We start from the raw sequence: 20,769 nt of genomic DNA, 5'->3' as shown, positions 1-20,769 counted from the left end.
AGACCACAACAGAAGTACCGCATGAAGTGGTACTGCTGCTTGGGTGCTGCAAAAATGCCCAAGCAAAACAGAAGAAACAAGTAATACTGAAACAGTCATAACTTTTGCATACGGGCTCCGAAATCAGCAAACTCAATCTAGTTGGATAGATGACGACAAGTCTATCCAACATCGATGTGGTATATTAAAAACTAGCAATGTATAATAGATTCTAATAGGATAAGGAAGAGTACCTTCCCCAAATATGAACCGACAAACTCTCCAACACCTAAAGTGCAAATATAATGCAAATGAACTCCGTTTTCGATGAATTTGAGTTTAAAAAGAAGACGAACACAAACTCTAAAATCTCACAATGAGAAAACCAAATAATAATCAAGAAAGATGATGCCAGTGATGCAAAGGTTTGAGATCTATATGAACGATGCGATCAAGCTACTCACTCGAGAGCCCCCCCTTGATAGTACGACTATCGATCCTATAAACCGGTCTCTTAGCTAACACCATGAGACCGATAAAATAGAAAACATATCAAGGACAAACCTTTGCCTTGCGCATAGTCGACTTGAGTTAGATGATGACGATCCTGTACTCCTCAAGTTGGACCACCTTTCTTGATTGCGCAGGCTCGATAAAGACTAGTAGATTCTCCCCCATACTCCATTATGAGTGAGCCACTCCTTGGCACATCTTCACAGGTCCATTGCCACCACAAATGGGTGGCAAGCTTCAAGCATGATCTCTTTGTGATACTCCACTTGAACTTGCACACCGCAATCTTGATGACGATCACCACTTGATATCATCCTCCATGGGTCATATGAGATCTTCCTTTTGATGCACCCCCATGGAAACAAACCTAAACCCACAAAGAACACTCACTTGACCATGGGTTAGTACACAAAGCATAACGGGCAATGCTTACCATACCACGGGATCACTTGATCCCTCTCGGTACATCTTGTATGCTTTGTGTGCTGATCAACTTGATTCACTCGATGATGATGTCTTGATCAACCTTGCATCATGTCTTCTCTATGATTAATATTTGGATAATTCCTTGAGTAGCACCTTGGTCATCACATAATCTCCTTGAAACCAACAAATGGACTTCAAGAAATGCCTATGGACAAACCCTTCAAATATAGCTCAAGGAAACCATTAGTCCATAGAGATTGTCATCAATTACCAAAACCAAACACAGGGGCACCATGCTCTTTCACATAGGCATGCCAATACTATCAAAAGGGATGATGATGTGACAAAGAACCTTTTGCTTCATGTGCTTAAAGATCAAAATCCAAAGTCCTCGAAATCCTCCAAGATTTCCACTATATCTTCCTAACCCAGTTCCATTCGATGTTGCCCTAACACTTCCACTCGGAGCCACAAGACCAGCAAGATATACCAACTCAGTTGTTCCAAACCCTAGTTCAGTCAGAGCCTCCAACATCCCACTCGGAACCATCGACGCAACTTGGCAAACCTTCTGTTCTCACATCAGAATTCCCGAGAAAATCTAGTCAAAAATTCTGAAGTGTCAACAAAGAGTGTGCCAGTGCCAAGGTACTCATCTTAGAGCCACCGATTGAAATCATGTGGACCTACCGATGAATCTAAAAGTTGACACTTTTGTTCAACTCGAAGCCATCGAGCAAAACCAGTCAGAGCCTCTGAGCTGTGCATGTGTAATAGTTAGATTTTTTGGTCCAGCCTATAAATACCACCCACCTGTCCCACCAGTTCTACTCGAAGCAAATTCCACTCCCATCATTTATTATGAGAGAGAACTCCGCCTCCTTGTGCTGATTTCACAGGGCAATTCGCTCCAACCATCCAATCAACCTATTTGCTTTCCACTCCTACCTTCTCAAACCCATAGCTAAGTCTTGAGATAGTTTGAGTATTGAAAAGCTTATCTTTTGAAGCACAAGAGCAAGAGATTCATTATCCTCCAATCCCTATCTTATTACTTTTGGAGTGTGTGTGCCTCCTAAATCGGCTAGGTGTGCTAGGAAGGCTTGTGAAGAAGCATTGTACGAGCTCAAAGATCGTGAATATCTACCTTACTAAGGCTAATCCTTCATGGGTGTAAGCCATGGTGAAATAGGTATGGTTGCTCCTTCATGGACCCTTTGTGGGTGAGTGTCCTTCGTTGATGGTTTCTTCGTGGAATCTTGCAATTGGGATCCTTGTGATCTTGATCCTTTGTGGATCAAAGCCTCCATCAACATGGATGTAAGATATTGCCAACTATCCGAACCATTGAAGAAATCTTCACCAAGCCAATTGTGTTTGTGATTCTTTAAACTCCACTGTTTTACTTCACACTTGCTTGTCTCCACTTTACGCTGCCTATTACTCTAGACTTGCATATGTAGGATGCTCTATAGGTTGCTAGAAAAGCCCAAAGTCCATCAAGAAATTGGAACTTGGAAAATAGTGCATTATTGTGCTTAGTAGTCTATTCACTCCCCCCTCTAGACGTACTTATCAATCTACAATATACTTTGAGTTGAATGCTCAATAGAGTGTCGAAGCAAGATATTTTACATCACGAGAAAAGGTGATGAGGTCCAACCCCTCACTCTCTCAAATGAAGACATCCATGCTAGTAACATGGTAGAAGTGTATGTCATAGTGATGATCTTGATGGGGTATCCCTGCAAAGGATGCTTTGTCGTATGGCTAAAGTATAGAACCTCTGCGGAGTTCAAAACTATTTAGAAGTGTCCACGATCATGGACGAGCCGGGATAAGTCACATTATTCTATCCTTGTTAAACTTGGAGGTCTAATCTTTAATAAAAGGGCAGTCAACAAACCTTGGAAAGAAATTATTGAGCAAGTGCAACATAGATGATCTGTGTTTTAAAGAAATTTAGGGGTTATCCATGAAATGGCTATGGAACCGTTGGTCTTAGTGACCATGAGAGATTGGTTATGATATTGGAATGATCACGAGAATGACTTGAATATTATACACTTATATGTATGCTTTATCTTTGTCATATCTGCTAGATAAAGTCTGCTATGTCATGATAGCTAGAACTGCTTTGATTATGTGATGTTTATGCCATGTATCACTTTGCTTGAGTTATATGTTATTTGGTTGTGAGTACTTTTTAAGTACTCACTTGACTCGTTGTTTTGTCCATATCTAGTTGAGGAGCTGTCTTCCACTAGCGTGACACTCAGAGTGTTTGTTTGCTAGGAGAGTTTCCCAGCCAGTTCCCTGTGGAGTGGTGCCGCTCCAAGTTTGTGTTGCCCCTAGATGTTGTCTTCCATTGTCGTTACTGATATAGTGTCATCTATCACATTGTTGTAGTAAATAAGCCACAATTTCTTTGTTTCTCTTTAGTAAGGTCTGTGTTGTGATCATCATGTATGTCAGATGGCACCAGCCGATACCTGGGTTGGAGTGTGCGGCGCTCCAATTAGTGAATTGGCGTATGCCACAGATGCAGGTAGTTTGGTAGTTATGTTCAGGGCTACGAGGATCCCGCTGTTACAGGGAACACATCCCCCATAACAGTTGAATTCCGGACATGTCGCCCCCCTTTGAGTGCCTACTTGGGTGCGACGTGACACAAGGCTCCGGAGTCCCTATGCACTTGTGACTCGGTCCGTGGCACATTCGCACGACATTCTCCTCTGACAAAGTATCCTTACTCATTGTTACACATCTAATTGTTTGGTCATATTGGCATGACCCACTGTTACTCACATGTCTCACTATTATCGGGTTTCATTTCTACTGATATCCCCTCGTCCTTGAAAGAAGTCACAAAAGTATCCGTTGATACTTCACGACATTTATTCTCGATATGTATATCCGCGTTTCTAATAGCGCAATCATAAGGCAAATCAATAAACGATATCTTCATTCGCAAATAAACATCTTCCTAAAAAATATCGCATCGACGCCTATATATATGCGTCGGTTGGGATGCGTGCCCCGGCCTCGTGATTCTTTCCCTTTCGACCTGTCCCCTCCTTCGTTATTAGCTCTCCTGACGCCTTCTCCACTCCTAATCGCCATTACAATCCTCTTCCGCCGCCGCTGCCGCTAGATCTCGCCCCACCAAAACCAAGCGATCCAAACCACACCGCCGACCGTCACAAAAACAAGATCCGCCGCTAGGCCTACGCTCAACATCGGTAGATCTAGGCGACCCCATGGCCGGCGCCCCTGAATCGCGTGGCTCTGGCGTCCGCCGCATACCATTGAGGCGCGTTGGGGCGTCAACTTCAAGTTCTTCTTGCCCTTGCTGCTGCGACAATTCTCACTGGGGGAGGAAGGACAAAAAAGGTACAATCTACTCGGAATCTAGTAAGTTTTGAGTCGGCAGATGTAGATCAAAGTTTTTTTTTTAGAACTAGATGTTGATCAAAGTTTGGTAATTTGTTGAAGCGTTTGTGGAAAGTTTGGGATGGGCTTTCCCGGCGCATGGCTCAAAGCCCCCCTGGATGTGATCTGAAAGTCCAACTTGCCTCCTCCGGCTTTCCGGCCTCCGCCTCTGGTCGGTCCCCAAAATTGCCCCAGCAATCCGTGGTCCGCCTGCACGGGCGCGCCGCATCTCGGGTCAGAAAAAGAGTACCTGGCCTCCTTTTTTTTTCTCTTCCGCTCTGGAAATTCGTACCGGACCTCTGTGAGTGTGAGGAAGAACGGGACACATCGCACGCCTCATCCCTCGTCGCCGATATATATAAATTCCCCAATCCAAATATTCTCGTCACTTTCTTTCTCCCCCTCCCTGTCTCCTGTCTGCCCATTTCGTCGCGCCGCCGCCGCCGCCGCCGCCACACCACTTTCTCGTCTCGCCGTTGCGGCCAGCTGACGCAGGTAAAGGCCTAGGCCGCCCCTGGAGTCCACCGGATCGGCGCCCCCCCGCCCACCGGTCGCCGGCGCGCAGTTGCAACGCTTGCGGCGGATGCCCGTGGGGACTGGGGGTTAGGGTTCGAGGGTTAGGTTCCGACCTGTTTGGTTGGCGATTGGGGATTACGTCGTGAATGAATTCTCCTTGGCTGGTGGGAAGGCGTGCTAGGTTTTTTCAATCTGCTTTTAGATACGACCTGTCTATCTGTCAGTAAAATTTGGTGGCAGAGTGCCCCTGAACCGGGTTAATCTGGCTTTACCAGGAGCCTTGATGGTTCAGTACACGTTTGTTAGAGTTTTTCGTTTTGAGGTACTGTTGGTGTTGGGTTCAGTCTAAATTCATAATTCTATTGTTTTGTTGCACAGTTGTAGCGAAGCTGAAGCTCGACCTCTTTGTCAAATCCTTGAAGTCTGGAGCCATGTTAGGTGATGCGTTGGGGGATGATGATCAGAGTGTGTCTGGTGATTCCATGTCTGAATGGCGGTCCTGCGACCAGATCGACAATGGGAGCCCGTCAACGTCCCCTCCCTTCTGGGACACTGATGGCGAAGATGATGATCCTGGTGAGCAATAGACTTTCTTAGCCTAATATGCTTTTCATTATTGTATAAGATAGGTAGACATTCGTGATAGTAATTTGTTCAGTTGTAATTGTGGCTACGTTTTCATTTAGCTGATGTTATTATCTCAGGGCCCTGTCCTTCAAATTTATTCGGGCGACATACTTGGAGAATTCAGAACTTCTCAAAGGAGAAGAAGAGAGAAATGAAAAGTGAACCATTTGAAGCTGGTGGTTTTAAGTGGTAGGTTCCTAATGGTTAATTAAAATAATGGTGTTATTATATTTCTCTTCCGCACTTCTTTTTGGGTCTGATGATGAACCAAGATTGAAATGTGTCTGGTTTATTATTCCTTTTTATGTCCTATCATGGATTCACAAGTATTATTGGACTTTCTTAACTTGAATGATTGTTGATTGCTAGTATACAGTGCTTTCCGGCTCATATTTTTTTTCTTGACAGTGCTGTAAGTAAGAGCCTGTTGCCTGTCAAATCTTTCATAATGGTGTTTAAACTCTAGTTCCCTCGTTGTTAGTGGGCTAGTCATTATTATATTGAGCATGGTGCTAGATTCTTCATTTTGATTGTACACATGCTTAATTGTTCACCGAGTCCTGAAAAGAAAGCTTTGAGTGTCTGTAAGGAACCAGCTGTATATAGTTAAAGCTTGTAATTACTGCTGATGTCTGATACAAAGAAGGTTGATCTATAGCTTGAATATCTCCGTTATGTTGAAAAGCTTTCTGTATCTCAAATGGTTTCTGTTTGTTAAATTTCTTATGGTTGTGGTGCATCTTTGCTAGCATTAGGCATGACACTGATTGATGTAGAACATACTACCTTCCAGTGCAGCTATTCTAAAAGTGTTTTCATTGTGTTTCACCTCTTCCCAACATTGAACTAAAACCACGACAAGTATTATGGAACAGAGGGAGTAGTAGACAATTTTTGCACTCCAAAATTTTCTCTTCTCTATTCTTGTAAATTTCATACTTGCAAGACCCTTGAGCCAGTTAGTGATGCAAAGTTTTAAACTAGCTTTATTCCCTTATGGCATGCTATATCATTATCATATGTTGATACCTTAGTATGCAATCTTTATTTTTTGTAGGTACATTCTAGTTTACCCTCAAGGGTGTGATGTCTCCAATCACTTGTCATTGTTTCTATGTGTTGCTGATCATGACAAACTCCTTCCAGGTTTGGTGTTATTGTTTTACCATGTTGCCTAAGTAATATTTTGTCCCCAAACTTATTTTCAGTCACTGGCTTGATACTTTCAGGATGGAGCCAGTTTGCACAGTTCACCATAGCTGTGGGCAATCTTGATCCTAAGAAAGTTAAATATTCTGGTAAAGATTGATTAGTGGTTTTTTCTCCATGGAGCTAAATAACTAATTAGAGGTTAACTAAGTAATTTTGCAGACACCTTGCACAAATTCTGGAAGAAGGAGCATGATTGGGGATGGAAGAAGTTCATGGAGTTGTCAAAGATCCAAGATGGTTTTCTTGTTAATGATGTTCTCGAAATCATAGCCCAAGTTCAAGTTATCAGGTAGTATTGAATTTCAGATTGATGCTTCAAACAGTTTTTCTTACTTTGGCAGTACTGAAAGTCTTTAATTTGATTGTTACACTGCACACTTGAGTTTAGTTGTTTTTGTTAGCATTTGATGCTCTCCTAGATAATTAAACTTTTAATGTTATGTTGTGATATTGTATGTCCTAATTTTATCCTGGTCCTGTTAGAGGCTGTAGTTGCATATTGCTCATGCATGCATGTAGAAACCTTGTTGGGACTGTTTCTGATTGCAGTATCCAAAGTTACTTCTTATGTTCAGTCTGTCAAGTCACTTCTGTATTGTTTAATACATGCCTACTATTATGTGGTCGGCCATTTGGATATACTGGGAATCGTACTCTAGCCATTGTCTCTAATTTTCTCAGCACTTAATTCTTATTAATTGATCGCAAAACATTATGTAACTCCTTTTCTCTGTCCTTTTTATCAAATGGAGGGAGAAAGTGGACCGCCCGTTTCGTTGCCTTGAGCGTCCTTATCGACGAGAATTACTCCGTGTCTATATGACAAATATAGAGCAAATTTACCGCCGTTTTGTTGAAGAACACAGAAGTAAACTTAGCAACCTCATTGAGGACAAAATGAGATGGTCCGGGTTAGTCAGTTACTTCTAGAATTTTATACATTGTCATCTTGTGAATAGTTAAATATTTGTAACTTTAATTGCAATGCATTCTTCCTTGGTGTTGCAGTTTTTGTGCTTTCTGGCTTGCAATTGACACAAGCACAAGATATCGCATGTCCAGAGAGAAGAGCGACGTCATATTGAAAATAATTGTGAAGCATTTCTTTGTAGAGAAAGAAGTCACTTCAACACTAGTTATGGACTCCCTGCATACGGGGCTGAAGGCACTTGAGCACCAGTGCAGGGGAAAGAAAGGTAGAGGAAAATTAATGGACTTGGAGGAGTTATCTGCGCCTATGGTCCATGTTGACATGGACACATTTGCTTTAACTGGTGATGTCCTAGCTTTGCTTGAGAGGGCAGCTTTAGAACCCTTGCCTTGTCAACCTCTATCTCCAAAGGATGACAAATGTTCCCAGAGCCGCACTAAGGTAGTATTGGTGTATTGATTTATTAGTGCAATTTTTAGGCTTTTACGGTAATTTAGGCCCCCCCCCCCCCCCAACCTCCAACAATGAATTCTACTATGAAGCCGTTTTCCTATCCTTGGTATTTCTATTATTTGGCTGCAATGACATGGAATTAGCTTCTTTTAGCTCAGAATTTGTCTGCTTTATCCTATGCTGTGATTCTTCCCTTGTTCCCCAGTCAACATGATTGTTTTTGTTAATTTTCAGACATCTTTTTGCATAATGAAGTTTCCCGTTCCCATCCGGAGTTTATTTTCTTGAATCTTCCATTTGCAATGGAGGTTCTTGGTTGAAACTGGCCGCAGAATTTTTAGATGAGCTATATCAATTCCAATTGTTCTTATATGGTCATTTGGTTTAGCTGGCCAGATAAGCTTATGCTGCAATCAGTGTTAAATGCACCACACTTTATATTGGTAGACAGTACCTAAGTGCAATTATCTGGTTAGATTATTAAGCCGCCCAAACCCGGTGTATCCGAATGAATGCATTTCTAAAGACTACCAAGTATATTCCTATTTGTTTCTAGACTCACTAGTGTCCTAATTAGTTATATCATGTTTGATGGTTGCAAGCGTTACTTCTATTTTCTGCAGTATAATTATTGCCATGCTGCTAATTTTTCATTGTTATCATCTTTGTAGGCTGGTAGTTCTGGCGAAGTTAAAGTTTCGATTGAGCATGAAGAAAAGCGCCTAACAGAGTTTGGTCAGAAGATACTTGAAACATTTGTTCTATCTCATATATTTAGGTAAAAGGTTTATCTATTTTCATCTTGTAACCTCTGCCTGATTAGGTTACTAGGTAGATATCATTAATTTGGACAACAATTTATTGCCTTTGCTATGTCTTCCTATGTGTGATTTGTTAGTACCATCATGTGTGCAGTCCTTGATCAACTCGATGATTTATGTGGTCCCTGCATTAAAGTTTTTACGTTGCTGAGTAACTATTAAATTGTTCAATGATTTCCTGCTGTTTAGCATTGAAACTGTACCTTTAACTCATATCATTGCTGAGTAATCATGAAATGTTTGCTGCTATTTTGCATTGAGATATACCTCTAAAATCCTAGGAAAACTGAATAAATTATTTTTACAGCAAATTTGAGCCCGTCCTTTAGTTCTGCTTAGAAATATAAGGATGTAGTTTGATATATTTGATATTTGCACTAGATAACGTTGCATGCTTTGCGTCACTTCTGTTTTGTTTTTGTGTTAGTGGGATTGAGGTCGCTTATCAAGAAGCTGTCTCTTTGAAGAGGCAAGAAGAGCTTATTCGTGAAGAGGAAGAAGCTGGGCTCCTTGAAAATGAGATGAAGGGGAAGCGCAACAATACCACTGAAAAGGAGAAGCGTGCAAAGAAAAAACAGGTCACACTCTTAATGTTGTTCAGCACACGTCCCCCTTTTTAATTCCTTGCATTGACACTGGTTCAAAAAAAAACTTGCATTGAATGGCCTGTAGCTGGTAGCAGGTAGCAGGGCGAGATGACGACATCTTTTCTTTGGTTTTAGTTTACTTGAACAAGTTTGAACGGGAAGAATGCCCAACCACTTGAACATATTGAAAGGAAATTTACTGTTGGATTCTTTGAATGATTATTCTTGTTTTTTACTATATTGTATCGTTTTGTTTTTGGTTGGCTTGCTGTTAATTTTCCAGTTAAGAGTTCCAAGCTTTGGTAGAGCTCGCATCTCTTCTCCCCTGTTACGAACGAGCGGCCAGTAGTGTTTCGTGCTGGGACTGATCCAATTTAACAAGATCTACGGGCTGGAATATGAAACAAAAACAAGTTGCCCCTATTTCTAAGTTGAAATTTGCTGCTTCTGTATGGTATTTTACTATTTTCCTTGTAAAAAGCATAAATTGTTAAATCGTCATTGTGAGCTAATGACCACATGCCTGTTGTAAGCACACACCTAAAATTCTGGCATCAATTTATGCATAATTGACGAATGTTAAACTTCTCTGTTGATCCTAAACATGCATGGTCCAGTTTGACTAGTAACTCTTTATTTTGTTTAATTGATCATTTCATGCTAGTCTTATTTTCTTCTGAATTTACTTCCAGATTTTGTTGAGACATTCAAGCTGCAGAAGCTAATTGTTCTTGTGAATACGTTACTAGGATAAGAATTAGTTGGATTTTGCCTCTTCTCTTTATTTTGTTGGATTTTTCACTTGCATAATCTTGAATTACCTTTTCCAGGCCAAACAAAAAAAGAACAATCGGAAGGTTAAAGACAAGGATAGAGAGGAAAAATCTGATTCAAATTTTGCAGAGAAGGATCAAGATGAAAGCACAATTCATGATAGTGAGTATTCTAAGCAGGCAGGACAAGTAGCCATGAAAGTTGATACCTCCGAAGAAGGTGCTTCAGACATCTCAGACAATTTAGATGGATCAGCTGAGGCATGTCAAACTGATGCAGGTGACAAAATTTCACAACCTGTGAATGGGGTGAATGATGTTGGTATTGAGACGAAAAATGTGCATACTGGGAAGAACTCTACCGTGGAGCACAAGCCACTGCCGTGTTTATCGGAATCTGCTACTATGAACATTATGCAAGACAAAAGAAATAACTTGCTAGACAGTTCTAGTCAGAAATCACTTCATAGGTCGGTTAGCACTATCTCAAGTTTTTATTGCTTCTCTTAGCATGGCATTCGCAGCGTCTTTAATTGAATATATGTGCAGAGGGAAAACTCCACGGACGAGGGCCATAAGCAGCAAGAACGTTCCTAAAGATGAGGATGATCTCCCCTCTAGCACTACTGGTGGTTCAGACCGCAATACATCTGGCTGTGGACCAGCACCAAAGCCTGACCAGGAGACTGTTCTAATCACCTTAAAAGATAGGCTTCGGAAGCTTGGGACACGCCTACATGAGGTCAGAATAGTTTTCCTTAAGCAGTATTGGGCATTACTTTCTTACCAGGGTTTTAGTAGTCATTGACTTATCCCAGTTGTGCAAATGATCATCTTAATCATTCCATAATTATCCTTAGTTTTGTACTAAACATATGGCTTATCATTAGTTTGTACTCCCTCCGTTTGTATAAGCCCTTTTAGAGATTTCAATATGGACTATATACGGATGTATATAGACATATTTTAGAGTGCAGATTCACTCATTTTGCTCCGTATGTAGTCCATATTGGAATCTCTAAAAATTCTTACATTTAGGAACGGAGGGAGTAGTTTTTTTTAATCTGGAGGCTATTGATAATAGCTTAATGTTTGCACAGTATGATTTTGTAAAAATTGGCAACATGTTTTGCTATAAGTATTGTGTCGGAGTTTGAATGGTTACACAATTAAATTGCAGTAACATACACCAGACAGCTATTCGTAGTATATAGCTTAGCCCGTGCTTTGCTACGATTAACAAAATTAATAATGATTACATTAAAAAATTATTTTTGGCTTAGTGTCATGCTCTGCGTTTGTGCTCCCTGTCATCTCCATTTTTTAGAGATTTTCTGGGAGTTGGTTGAGTTAGTTTCTTTGGGTGCTCAATTGTATTTTAGTTAGTTAATTTCTTATCTTTTTTTAGAGATTTTTAGTAACTGGGAAGTCGAAGGTGTGGACAAACAGCATGACACCAGTTCCCATTTATAAGATACAGTAAAAATCATGGATATGTTTTAGCTAGGCTTGTAGTACTCTTGGAATTTCTCCTCTTTTCTTTATACGAATGATCGCATGAACTGCGAGCATAATCTTTGAATAAAAAAATATCCAGTTTGCATGTTAGTTCATGTCACCAAATAAAAAATTCAAAATCTCTTAAGACAACTAATTTGCTCAACAAACTTCGTCCTCTTTCATACTATTTACATTTGGTGGAAGTTCTGCATGTGGGAAAATGTAAACAATTTCAAAACACAAGTCATCTAATTTTGCAGTCCTTTTTGAGGGAGTACTTATTGGGATTCACTTCTTGAGTCAGAATTTTGTTTACGATCTTTCTAGTCATTTCATAGTAAAATTCCAACATATTTAACCATTGGTTCCTATGTAACACTTCAATGAGTTGTTTCTTTACTTTGTTTTTGTACTGCAAAAGGTTGATAAGCCTGTTTCCATTTGTGCATGTTTCAGAAGGAAAATGAGGGCAGGAAACTAGAGGGACATTTGGAAAAGAAAGCAGCAGCTGAGGCAGTGTCCTCATCATCCTCATCCAGTTCTTTGGAAAAGACTCCTATTGTTGTGAACAGACCAGAGCAACCTTCCGTGACTAGTACTGATGCAAGTATGTATGCACCACCTCATTCTCAACCTGTCATCACCAATGGTGCTAACGGAGCCATTCCAGCAACGCCTAAAACCACCGTAAGCACAAAATCTGGACCTACTGTTGCTCCAAGTAAGGTCAAACCAGCTTTGAATCTGAAAATAGATAGAGCTACTTCAGTCACCCCAAGACCGCTGCCAGTTGATAAAGCTGCTACACTTCCTTCAAGCTTGTCACTAGCAAACAAAGCTATTCCAGTTCCCCCCCAGTCGTCTGCACCATGGGTTGCTAAGGCCGCAAAAGGTATTCCAGCCCCCCCAAAACCATCTGCACAGGCTAATAAGGTTACTAAAGCTGCTCCAGTTCCCATGAAGTCACCTACACCACAGGTTGAAAAAGTTGCTAAAGCTATTCCAGCTCTTTCTAAATCGCCTGCACCTCAGGTTAATAAGGTCGCGCCACCTAATGCAGCACCACGGCAGTTGCCTTCGGTGTCTTATTCAGAAGCTCGAAAAAGTGCAGTTCCTAAAAAGATTGTTGGCACTTCTGTTCCGCGAACTTCTACTGCAGTATCAAGGCCTTCAAGTGCTCCTCTGTTCCAGGCACCAAGGTCAACTTTGCCACCCATACCCGGAGCTCAAGTTCCCCCATCACAGTCACGTTCGTTGACTGCATCTAGACGATCCAGCAATGAGCCCTCTGCTCCTGTGCCAAGTTATGTACCGCAGTCCTACCGAAATGCCATCATCGGTAAGGGTAGTCTTGATGCTACCTTGTCAAGTTCTGATAAGGTAACCTCTACAGGCCAAAGCAATGGGATTTCGCAGCCACTATCAGCATATGCATTGGGAACATCTGCCATGTTGCCTCCTGTTGGAAGGAATGGCCAGTTACCCGGTAATCAAGGATTCATATCTGGGCAGGGCAAGTTGGATACCCTTGATAGCTGGCACCCATGGAAAGGTATCAGTGATGCTAAAGAACACATGCCGAGGGATGATACTACATACCAACAGATGACCAATGGTGATGCACGCATACGCCCATGGAGTGACAATTCTTATCAGCAAGCAAGCAACAGTGGAACAGAAGAACAAGGCAGATTTGGGGGAATTCAACATAGGCAGTTCCAGAGTGAGATTCCTACAAATTTTGACTCACACCAGCTGCAGGGTTCAGTGGGGGAGGAATTCCCGCATCTTGGCATCATCAATGACTTACTTGAGGAGGAACAAAGCAATGTGAGCATGGCAGAGCCTCCTATCCATGAATACCATCCATTTGGCGTGCCATTTTCTCCGGGAGGCAACTTCGCAGAGGCTGACATGACTTCTTCAAGTAGTTCTGGCCAGTTGAACTTGAACGGCCATTACTATGACAGGCTGAATGCTCTACACAGACTGGGAGAGGGGCAATTTTCCACATTGGGTGCTTATACCAATGGAATGGCGGACTCCTTTTCATCCAAGCCTTGGCTGTATAGCTATCCTAATCCAATGGTGCATCCTGGAGTGAACGGGTTTTCGCAGCAGATGGGGGACTACAACAATTATGCAAGTGGGAGAGCGAATGAGGAATACATGTATCGCCGTGCCAACGGTCAATGGTGATGCTTGTATTACACCAATTTCCATAATGAATGCTGCTTGTAAGTTGTAACTTGTAACCGGACATGGTGCAGGTTCAAGGTTCGCTCAACCATAACTTCTCATTCCAAAAGGAGAGAAGAAAAAAGGATACATCATGTAAAGTGTTGCAGTTTAGTCTATTAACTGATTGTTAGAGTGCTTATATGTTTCTTCCCTTATTCTCTGTTTTGCTTTGTTCTGTCTTACTGTTATATGACTGCAGCTAACGAATCGAACCTGGGGTTTTGTCGCCGACAGAGAGCTGTTAGGAACCAAGGTAATAAGTGATGTGATTTTGCAGCACCTGCACATCTTTTGTAGGATGCCAGGATCATGGAACTTAGACAGAATTGTAGATACTATAGAAGTCACAAGTCTCAACCAGGTTATGCACACACACTCACACACACACACACTTCCTGTTCAGTCCCAAATACTGATCACTTGTTTTATAACAAAATCAGTAGGCCACTTGGTGTGTTGTTACCCACTACTATGTCCATATCCAAGACAAACTGACTCGTCTCACAAAGAAAAGAAAACAAATACATGCCAGTATACTTGCCAAGTTCTTTTGGGTAAAATCTCCCCTCAATAGCCAAAAACAAAGTTCCTAGATGTAGCAACCTAACAACAATTTCTTTCCTTTTGGGGCACAAAAATATACAATGTACAAGTTGGGTGGGAATCTGGTGCACGAAGAGGTTTTGTGTTAAGAGCTAAAATCCACAATGCTATTTGCTCTCAATGGCAATAGCTCGGAGTTCTCTGAGGTTGCAGGCAATTTCCCTTATGAATTGCGCACCTTCTTTTCCATTCTTAAGGGAGTTTATGCTGTGCTCGAGGAAATCCCGGTCTCCTTCTAGAGTCTTCAATCTTTTATTCAAGCTCGAGATTTCCTCTTGAAATGTGGATAGGTCAGCCTCCCCATCCATTCTAGAAGATTGACCTTCCTTAGCCAAGAGAATGGACTCTTGTGTCTCCTCTATAGCATCTGAATTTGATAAATCTGTTGAAGTATTGTTGTTGGAGTACAAGTGAAGTTTCTTCTCCAGCTTCCTCAAACTTTCTGATATGTATGCCCTCTCATCTTCAAGCAAAGCTACAGTGCTATGTTGTTCTTCAAAGGGGAGCTGATTGTCTTCTTTCTCTGTTGGCCCTCCACCTGCAGACTGTGTCCTGCACTTTTCAAGCTCGGCTTCCAATTCCTGTATTTGATCTTCTCTTTGAGCAAGCAGCTCGTTAGCTTCAGCGAGCGCTTCGCCATCGTACTCTGCTTGCTCCTCCATCATCCTCTGGTAATGAGAGGCTTCCATCTGCATTGCAGCCTTCTCATCCTGCAGCCTGGTGATCATGGCCAGTGCTTGGTTTGCAGCGATCGCTGCAGCATTCCTCTCTTCCTCCAGCTCCCTGCAGAGGAGGTGTATCGACTTCCGGTCTAGATCAATCTGTCGTCTCAGCAGGTCGATGGTGCTCTCACCTTCCATCTCGCTAACAATGCTTCCGTCCAGCGATTCCAGGCCAGAAACATTTCTCTCGAGCGAGATTCTTCTTGTTATGTTCTGCACTATCAGATCATCGCCACGCCCATACGCGCGTGGGCTAGGGCCTGGGTCAAGCCAAGTTGCCTCGAGCCCCCTGGAAGCCGAGAGTTGCGATAGTAGTAGCCTCAATTCTCCATTTACACTAGCCGAAGAGCCCTTTCCAAGAATCACATCTGTCAAGGTTGGGGATGGGAAACCACTCCTCATACCAATGGCAAGATTGTAGGCTTCGTTCATGCTAATCTGTGTGCTAAGAGATGGTCTCCTTTCACCAACCGTTTCAATTGTTTGGGGATGTTCCTCAATTGCATCAAGACCCTGAGATACCTCACCATTTGATCTGACAGCAACTGGTGGAATATGAGCCTCTTTCGCACCTAATCAAATGGTTAAATGTAAGGACCACATTCAAAATACTGTGCTGGATGGAAGGTAAAAATCAACAAACCTTTTGATACCAAATCTTTGAAAGCTGAACTGGAAGGATCTTGTGATGTTAGTCCATCTATTCCCGTATCACCGATCGATTCGGCCTTTTTAGGATTATCTTCAACTTCAGCAAGAGTTTCTGAATCGGCACTAACCTGTGAAACGGGGATATCCCCAAAATTATCTGAAAAAGAGTAGAAATGAATCCCGAGGTTCAGTTAAGATAGATATGTCAATGCTGCAGTGGAGAAAGAGTGACAAAATTAACAAACCTTCTGAAGCAACATAGTGATAGTCCTTGGGTACTGGTTCACTTGTAACTGGATCATTAGCCAATGTGCTTCTCTGGTGAAACATGCCACTTGATATAGCAGTGATTTCTCCCCCCTGAGCTTCTTCTGGATCAGATTAACAATTATTTGCTGTGTCATGATGGTTTGATGATAAGAAATAAAATGTCATTCATTTGGTTATGAGTTATTATCAGGATACCATACCTTTTATATTTTTGTCCGCTGCAACAGCATAGTGTTGTTCGAGTATTGTCAATTGAGATGTATATGGATCAATGATGCTGTCACTTGTCATCTCATATGATTCAGTTTCACCAAGAATCTTAGGTAACTCATCAATTGATGCAACTGGAATTTGGGGAACGGTGGCATCTGCACAATTATCCATGCAATTGTAGGATCTGTCAACATAAAAACAAAAGTGGAAATAGTGGGAGTTATCCAGGTTTGGGAAATTGGATTTTACCTTCTAAAGATAACTCTTCAATGGCAATAAGAGGGTCATGCCGTGATGCTCGTCTTCTGGATGAGATGTCCTCTGCCCCCATTTGGCTCCCACTAATCACACTCTCAGGATCATAATTTGGAACAGGATCCGCCGAAGATGCATCACCAGAGTCAGTCGCTTTTTGTTCTTCCTGAACATTCATTTCAGATGGCTTGGCCACCTCAGGGTGTGGAACGCCTGGTATCTCAAAAACTGCATCTTCCTGAAAGTCTCTCTCTTCCATATCATAGGCTTCATGAGGGTGAGAATCTCTGGCATCATCAGCACAAGGAACCTCAACCTCGGAGTCAGATGTCATCTGTAGAGCACTGTATCTCTCATGAGATGTATGATCACTCTGGTGGTAGATGTCATTGGTTTCAAATGATTCGTCCAGTTGCCATGATACAGGATAATCCGTGCAAATCTTTGGTGACTTAGCATACTGGAGCTCTCCACTCTTCTGAGAAAACAGCGATACACTCCGTTGTTCAAAATGTTGTGCACAACATGAACACATTCTAGTAAGAGGAGAATGTAACACACCATCACCTCCCTGAGTACCGTTGAGTACATCGACATCCACGGCGGGCTCATCTGTGTTGTCATTGTTGTTTGGTGTCACTTTTGGAGCAAGTGAGCTACTGCTGCATCCATCACACATACTTTCCGCGCCCACAAGTTTCTGGTGGAGGCGACAGAAGGCCAAAGACGAGAGCTCTGACTTGTGAGTTTTGCAGATCAATTCCCTGTAGAAGCAGGGTTCCTCATTGCCGAGGACATGATCTAGCCTTGAACAGAACGGGCAAGGTACCGGTAGTTTGCAGAGACGGGCAAATCTGGTGATGAGGAAGGAGTAAACTGCGTCGATGAATAGCAGAAGCATCAAAATCCACTCGAGCAATGCCGAGGACAGCGCGACAGGCAATCGCCGCATGACTGTCATCCTTGTTCCCATTGTGCAACAGTATCCTCGAATCTTGACAGTCGCTCCAACGCGCTGTTTAGATGGTCAGAGGTGGTTGGTGTTGAAGCAGGATCGCTACAAGAAGTCAAAGCAAAGTTAATAATCAGCAAAGTGTGAGTTTACTTCAGTGTTACAGTTAACCGCTTGGTGATAAAAGTAACAAGACTTCATTGAAGCTGTAACCTGTAACCTAGAGACATCAGAATCCGGTAGGATTAAAACCTTGGTCTTATCATTGAGAAGATGAACGAGAAAATGATGATGGCGGTGTCATTGCGGTGATATAGTTAGGTTTGGTGAAGCATAAAGCCAGTCTTAGCTGGAGGGAGAGACCGAATGCCAGGTTGGAAAGGCAATTGATAGCAGCAAGTGTCGGGCAACTACAGTGGCTAATTGGCAATCGCAGATACACTAGACCAAGCATAAATTATGCAGGACGAATGATCCCTGCAGTGAGCTGAAACTTGTTGAGAGCTGAGCAACTAAAGTCCGCCAACAACACACCATATTCCGGCAACGAAACCCACTTTTCCTCAAAGCTGTGGGTGAAATCCTGCCGTCTCAGCTCACAAATCCCCCATAGCAAACAACTAGGAATCTATGATGCGTACAGAATCAAGCAAATAAGCCACGAGCTTAAAACTAAGAATAGAAGGAACAACAGGCTTCCTTGCAACTTGCAAGACACTGCCCAGGAAGCAAAGTAAGCTGAAATCACGGGTCAGCCACAGAACAAAATCACAGGCGGGGCGGAGATAGAATTACTAGTACCTCGCCTGTCGATCCAAGCCGATAATCAGCACGCCGCGGGAGATCCCGATCTGCGGCGATGGCCGGAGCGGAGCAGACGCCAAAAAGGAAGGGGGTGGCGGGCGGGCTTAAGGCTAAGCAGAGCAGCATCAGGAGGAGGAGCGAAATGATGAGGCGGAAAGGTGGCAGGGAAATATATTCTCCACGCCGCCGAAACGAGCCAAATCCGAAAGCGGGGGCAAGTGGGCGGTGGCCGGTGGCGAGGCCACGACGGGGCGGCGTACCGAAAGGGAGAAAGCCGGGCCGGGCCGGACAGCGACGCGGGGCGGGCAGACGAGGGCCGCCCAGCCGAAAGGCGTGCGGTGGTTGAGCTCTTCCGTCCCTTGGTTTAGTTGGTTAGTGGTCACCGCCGCTGACTGCTGCTGAGTAGATTAGCGCTAACGGGGTTGTTTAGGCTGCCCCGCGGAGAATGACGTCTTGATGTGAATGGAGGAATCAAATCAATAATAATGGACTGGAAAGGATGATGGCGGTATTAATTGGGAGTCTGACTCTTCACGCCTTGGGGGAGTTTGGCCCGGTCTTGAAGTTATCAAGCTAGAGAAGAATGAAATTCGCAGGGCCACGCAGGCCAGGCGCGTGCATCTAAGAAACATCTACAGTCTACAGAGCGATCGATTTGCTTCGTGATCTAAACGTATGTTTTCATGGAGATTGGCTGAAAAATGGATGGAAATTCTTGATATTTAGCCTGTACAAATACTTTCACGATCCGTTATTATACGTCTTTCTACCTAGTGGCCAATCCATGACGAAAATGGAGGGTCGGCTCAAAGTTAACTTGAAAAAAAAACGTTTGTTTGAAGAAAATAAACTCCATCTCGTGATTCCTTTCTCCAAATGTTGAGATTTTCCCAGATTACTACTGGAAACATGTAGTATTTGATAAAAAAAATTCTGATTTTTTCAAAATATATTAATTTTTGAACAAAATTTTGAATCTTCTTAGCTAAATAGCCAGCATTTCCTAGTCCATTTGTCAACCTTCCGAGAATACTACTAGAAACATGTAGTATTTACTGGATTTTTTGAACCAAATTTTGTACATGCTTAGAGCATCTTTAGCCGGACTAGGCAAATTCGGGCCCTCAACCGGCCCCCGGTGCGTCCGCGGTCACTGACTATTTAGTCCTCATATTTCGTCATCCAGATCCACGTATCTCATATCCAATCCTATATCCATATTAAACCATGCAACGTCGATAAAAACTACAAAGATCATAGCCGGACATAGAAACAGACATGCAAATGCACAATCCGTTCACCAAAAGATCACAACCGGATTTGCGCGCGGGCCGGGAAGGGGCCAACGCTGGCGGGGGAGAGGCGAGGAGGCAGATCCGGAACTGCCCCTCCCCCCTTGTCCACCTTGGATTTCTTGGGGGCAATGCGGAGGGCTAGCTTCTCGTCGATGTCGAGGTCAGAGTCGGAGCGGCTGCCAGAGCTCGACATGCTCGTCGAGTCGTCGGACTGCATCAAATCAAAGAAATGGAGGAGGGGAAGAAGAGACGGAGCGAGAGCGGAGTGAGGAAGGGTTATCGGATTGGGGATATTTGTGGGGATGGAGTGGGCTCGGGGTGGGCTGGGCGACGTGGCGGACGTGCCCGGGCTGCCCCATATCCGCCCTATATTTAGGATGGATATGAGGGGCGTCGGACGGCCCAGGTGCTTGAGGTCCGTTTGAGGCACCTGTCTAGATCGAAATTTCGTGACCGGACAATGACCGGACCGTCCGCCCCGGGCGTTTGAGGCGGATTTGAGGCGTCCGGCTGTAGATGCTCTTAGCTAAATAGCTATAATCTCCTAGCCCATTTGTCCAAATGCCCTCAAAGTTTTTCCATAATACTATTGAAAACATGTAGTATTTACTGTATTATTTTCGGATTTTTTAAGCGAGTGTAGCCATCTTTTATGATAGAATGGATTGTACTTCTGTTCGCTCAGGGAGATATGCTGCACTGCTACTGTCCGCAATGGCTATGGGCATTTAGCAGTGGCGACCATTAGGCGCAGGTGGACCGGCCCAAATTTGGGTCGGTCACCGCGCGGCCGTTAGATCTGGAGATTCTCAATCGTTCGATGGCCCTTCTCTGAATCATCTTCTACCTCCAGTTGGTCAACGTGTGCACGAAAAAATCCCCATGCCTACTAATCGCTGCGTGAGGCGCGCTTCCCCCTGGCCATCATGTGTGAGCTCTCCCGGCGAGGGTGGCAGCAGCTCCTCTCCCTCGCATCGCTGCTGGCTGCAGCCT

The 20,769-nt window shown here is 43.2% G+C and overlaps 2 protein-coding genes across 5 annotated transcripts; one reads left to right on the top strand and one right to left on the bottom strand.

Annotated features, from left to right (window-relative positions):
• The first annotated feature begins 4,049 nt into the window (after positions 1–4,049).
• On the top strand, positions 4,050–14,150 carry LOC123062217 (TNF receptor-associated factor homolog 1b). 3 transcript variants are annotated; one of them, XM_044485641.1, is made up of 14 exons: positions 4,050–4,311; positions 5,245–5,442; positions 5,571–5,682; positions 6,551–6,639; positions 6,723–6,791; positions 6,865–6,994; positions 7,458–7,616; positions 7,714–8,077; positions 8,761–8,867; positions 9,338–9,488; positions 10,328–10,433; positions 10,551–10,740; positions 10,820–11,012; positions 12,227–14,150. In XM_044485641.1, the coding sequence occupies exons 1-14, from the start codon at positions 4,179–4,181 to the stop codon at positions 13,967–13,969; spliced, it is 3,744 nt and encodes a 1,247-aa protein (XP_044341576.1). In that variant the 5' UTR covers positions 4,050–4,178; the 3' UTR covers positions 13,970–14,150. The 3 variants fall into 3 exon arrangements, with proteins under 3 accessions (XP_044341576.1, XP_044341575.1, XP_044341577.1); XM_044485640.1 differs by having other exon boundaries at positions 4,052–4,311; positions 10,328–10,740; XM_044485642.1 differs by lacking the exon at positions 4,050–4,311 and adding an exon at positions 4,625–4,845 and having other exon boundaries at positions 10,328–10,740.
• A 259-nt stretch (positions 14,151–14,409) lies between these two features.
• On the bottom strand, positions 14,410–18,769 carry LOC123062218 (myosin-binding protein 1). Of its 2 annotated transcripts, none has more exons than XM_044485644.1 (6): positions 18,479–18,769; positions 16,720–17,782; positions 16,458–16,625; positions 16,233–16,355; positions 15,980–16,144; positions 14,410–15,908 (listed from the first exon to the last, which is right to left on the bottom strand). In XM_044485644.1, the coding sequence occupies exons 2-6, from the start codon at positions 17,696–17,698 to the stop codon at positions 14,722–14,724; spliced, it is 2,622 nt and encodes an 873-aa protein (XP_044341579.1). In that variant the 5' UTR covers positions 17,699–17,782; positions 18,479–18,769; the 3' UTR covers positions 14,410–14,721. The 2 variants fall into 2 exon arrangements, with proteins under 2 accessions (XP_044341579.1, XP_044341580.1); XM_044485645.1 differs by having other exon boundaries at positions 16,233–16,358; positions 18,479–18,767.
• Positions 18,770–20,769: the final 2,000 nt, after the last annotated feature.

Source organism: Triticum aestivum, chromosome 3A, assembly GCF_018294505.1.
Source record: "Triticum aestivum cultivar Chinese Spring chromosome 3A, IWGSC CS RefSeq v2.1, whole genome shotgun sequence".
NCBI lineage: Eukaryota > Viridiplantae > Streptophyta > Magnoliopsida > Poales > Poaceae > Triticum > Triticum aestivum.
The sequence above is the reverse complement of the archived record's forward strand: the minus strand, read 5'-3'. Positions and strand labels throughout refer to the sequence as shown.

Coding starts and splice junctions, on each gene's coding strand:
- LOC123062217 (XM_044485640.1), top strand. CDS start 4,179: ATGGCCGGCGCCCCTGAATCGCGTGGCTCTGGCGTCCGCCGCATACCA. Junction 5,443..5,570: donor TGGCGAAGATGATGATCCTG/GTGAGCAATAGA, acceptor TTATTATCTCAG/GGCCCTGTCCTTCAAATTTA. Junction 8,078..8,760: donor GTTCCCAGAGCCGCACTAAG/GTAGTATTGGTG, acceptor TCATCTTTGTAG/GCTGGTAGTTCTGGCGAAGT.
- LOC123062218 (XM_044485645.1), bottom strand. CDS start 17,698: ATGGGAACAAGGATGACAGTCATGCGGCGATTGCCTGTCGCGCTGTCC. Junction 16,626..16,719: donor TGAAGAGTTATCTTTAGAAG/GTAAAATCCAAT, acceptor ATAATTGTGCAG/ATGCCACCGTTCCCCAAATT. Junction 15,909..15,979: donor CAAAGATTTGGTATCAAAAG/GTTTGTTGATTT, acceptor CCATTTGATTAG/GTGCGAAAGAGGCTCATATT.